The 3,594-nt window shown below is 37.0% G+C and overlaps 1 protein-coding gene across 1 annotated transcript; it reads left to right on the top strand.

Moving 5' to 3' along the window:
- LOC108660756 lies at positions 724 to 2,386 on the top strand. Its single transcript, XM_018115121.1, has 2 exons — positions 724 to 753; positions 1,487 to 2,386. The coding sequence occupies exon 2, from the start codon at positions 1,493 to 1,495 to the stop codon at positions 2,258 to 2,260; it is 768 nt and encodes a 255-aa protein (XP_017970610.1). The 5' UTR covers positions 724 to 753; positions 1,487 to 1,492; the 3' UTR covers positions 2,261 to 2,386.

Here is a 3,594-nt window from a genome sequence, read left to right on the forward strand (position 1 = left end):
TAATTGGAGACCACTGATATGTTGTAAATTTAAAATTGAATTAATGGCTTATGTTATTGTATTGGCATGACTGGCTGGGCTGTGTTTTTTATGAATTGTATGAATTGCTTTATTTTACCCTTGCAGGCTGGGTAGTAATATATTAGCCCTGTCATGCTGTCAAAATTTTATTGTATGGTGGGTTTGACCTGCTGCAGTGGGCTGGATTCTGTGGACTAGCCTATTAGAGGGGCACGGAATCCTGTTATATTTTTACCTCGGTTGGAGAGGCGAGTAGGGTAACTCCTGAGGTATAACTTTTAGAGTTCACTTCACGCCAAACCACCTCGTGAAGGGGAACTCGGCCAACGTCAAGGAATGGCTATGTTTTCAAAATAAAAACATGACTTTCTAATAGCCTTGGCGGACTCAGTTGGGATAGCCCTCGGCCAAGGTATCCCAAATAACTGAGTATGATAATAATTTTTGGCATGAGCCAAGCTTTTTAAGAAATTCATAAGCCATACTGATTACTTGCTTTAAATAAATTGATTTCATTTGGTTGAAATAAGTTGAAAGATGATAAATTACAGTTTGATGAAATGTTTTAATAGTCTCCTTTTACTCGACTTTAGATATTTTGAGTGATGTTTGTTTACTCACTGGGATTTTATAATCTCACCACCCTCATTTCCACCCATTTCAGGCTCAGAATAGATTGTAGATAACTGATATCGGCGAGGATTACAGTTGAACTTGCCACATCCAAAGACTGTAGGTTCATTTCTTTTGATACTTTTGGTCATTCGTGGGCCCACGTGTCACTGTAAATTAAATTCTATACTTTGGTTATCTGTATTACGGTATGTAAGAATTTATTTTGCTTTTACGCTATAAAAATTATTTATGCAGTGTTCTTAAAATATCGTTTTATGTGAAAATTGAATATTTTATTGAATATTTTTATTTTATTATAACAGTCATAATTCCATTTTAAACGAATGTTTTAGACATCCAAAATTATTTTTGATTAAGAAATATGTGTTTTCCACTTACATACTATATTTTTAGATGATTTTTGAGATTTTTGGGATAAATGACAAAAATACCCCTGTGAGACGGAAATTATTATTTCATTTGTTTAAGTTGGAAACAGTTTAAAATCTTTTAAAATGTGGTATTTGGAAACAGTTACCCACAGGGGAAATGAGAAGCTGATATTAAAGCCTTGCGGGGTCTCGGTTGACATTCCGGGTAATGAATGTAAATTGAGACGTCGCGGCGGTTGTCACGGGCTCGATGGGAGTTCCGGGTCGTGACAATTAAGTTGGTATCAGAGCTGTTGGTTTGAAAGATTAGAGTTTTGGGTTTAAAGTTATTTTAAAGCTGTTTTAAAAATTTACAGTGTCAGTGTGGCCCCGAGTTAAGTTAGGTTAGGTTGAATAAAATACATGCATAAGCATATAGAGCCTGAGGTTGCCTAAACTCACTTTGTTCCCTCTTATAGATTATTATGTCTCCTCGACGCAAACAACCACCTTTCACTAGATCAGCTGGGAGGGGAAGAGGTTGTTTTCAACGTCGTCAGTTAGGTGCAATAGAGGAGGAATCGACTGCATCCACCATTCGGGCAGCACCTGCTGCTGAACAAATCGAGACTCCTCCACATCCTCCACCTCCTCTGCCACTTACTAGTATTCTTGCTATGCCTCTTGAGGCAGTTCAAGCATTAGCAGCCTTCTTTACTGCTATTGCTGGCCAGGCTCAGGCTGGTCAAGTTCTTCCTACAGTTCCTCTGGCTGCTCCTTCAGTACCACCATCCCCACCTCCTGTCCCACCACCAGTGCTGGATGTTTCTGATTCTAAGAAGCTTAAAGAGGCTAGGCAACATAGTTGTGTTTCTTTTATGGGTGAGTCGGACGCAACCGTGGCTAAAGAGGTGGTGCGAATGGCTTTAAGAGCCGAGAAGCTTGCGAATGAAAATAAGAGTCTGCGAGCTGAGTTAGCAAAAAGGAGAAATCTAAGTGTATCTTCTAGTCAGCCACCAAACAGGGGCAAAAACTCCTCTGTTTCAGGAAGTTCACGTAGATGCAGAAATTGTGGGAATTATCATGTTGGGCCGTGCAGAGGGCCTGCACGATGTTTTCATTGTGATCAACTGGGTCACATTAGGAGAGATTGTCCACAGTTAGGACGGGCTACGGTAGCTGCTCCATCTCCACCAGCTCATACGGATATACAGAGGAGAGATTCCTCTGGATTGCAACCGAGACAGGGATGATTTTGACATACCACCAAGGGTAGATTAAATAAGTTGAAATTAGTGCTCTAATAAAGTACGTATGATAGAAAGCTAGTTTGTAAGTTGTAGTTTTCATGATCATGAAATATATAAAGATTATCAATATATGGACATACATTTGGAGTTGTAATTTACAAGTTTGAAGTATTTAAGATATGATTAAATGGAATTAGCATTAGTTAGGGTACGTAAATCTTTTAATTAATTTCTATGGAGTATGCGTGATAGTAGAATGGAGGAACATCGTGCAGTGATGCTATATGGTGAAATCACTATACAATATGGAAAGGGTATTTTCGAGTGGGATTTATTGACTGATGATAAGTGATGAGCAATTTGAGATACATGTAGCTATGAATAAATTTGGAGATCTTTGCTTAAGCAAACTTGTATTAAATGTTATGGTAAAGATATATGAATGCTAGTGGCAAAAAAAAAAAAAATACGTTAAATCAATGTTTTGATTTCACACTTGTGATAGAAAGTTAGTCTTGCTAATTGTGGTATAGACTCGAAGGGAAGCCACACGATTGTGAATAATTGAGGTAGTAGCTTTAAAGGTGGAAGAGTTGCTAAGATAAAGTGAATTCAAACCGTTGCAACGCCACAGTACTGACTATCAAACGCTGTCACGTTAAGAACCCCTAATGGCTAGAAAGCAGAGCAAATTGAGAGTGGCATGAAGATGAAACACACGAGTTGAAGAATGGTCATTGGTTTTCATGCTAAGCTTTGTTGTTTGGAGTCTTAAGTGCATTGGGAGGTATTAAGATAAAGATGATGAGTGAAATTGCAAAGTTTTTTTTTTTTTTTTTTATTATTGCCTTATATATATTGGCATGTAAGAGAAAGAAAAGTTAGAGAATTTTTGAGATGGCTACATAAAAATAAATTAACATGTGGAGTGTTAAGATGAATAATATGATGATTGAAGTCAAATCTTAAGAAATAAAGAAGACAAGAGATTAAGTCTTGTTAAAGACTAAAGAGGAAGCGAGCGAAAGGTTAGATGAATGTATGAGATACTGATAAGAGATGTCAATAGCAAGTGAGGAAAATGTAAATAAAGATTTCAATAATGATATAGCAAATGAGTTTATATAGAATATTGTTATGAGAATATACTGATCTTGTCTTGACCTTGTTGAAAGGAAAGGATTAGTAACAACACAAGTAAACTAGGTGACATGCTAGAAACCCATGGAGATAAATTGAAGCATGAGTAGTTGGGCATGCCTTTATGGAAATGATATACTTGGTGTATAAAAGAGTAAATAAGTGATTAAGTGTTTCAAGAATGTTTAAACGCCCTT

This window comes from Theobroma cacao, chromosome 2 (genome assembly GCF_000208745.1).
Source record: "Theobroma cacao cultivar B97-61/B2 chromosome 2, Criollo_cocoa_genome_V2, whole genome shotgun sequence".
In the NCBI taxonomy this organism is placed as follows: domain Eukaryota; kingdom Viridiplantae; phylum Streptophyta; class Magnoliopsida; order Malvales; family Malvaceae; genus Theobroma; species Theobroma cacao.

Excerpts from the sequence above, each read along its gene's own strand:
- LOC108660756 (XM_018115121.1), top strand. The coding sequence starts at position 1,493 with ATGTCTCCTCGACGCAAACAACCACCTTTCACTAGATCAGCTGGGAGG.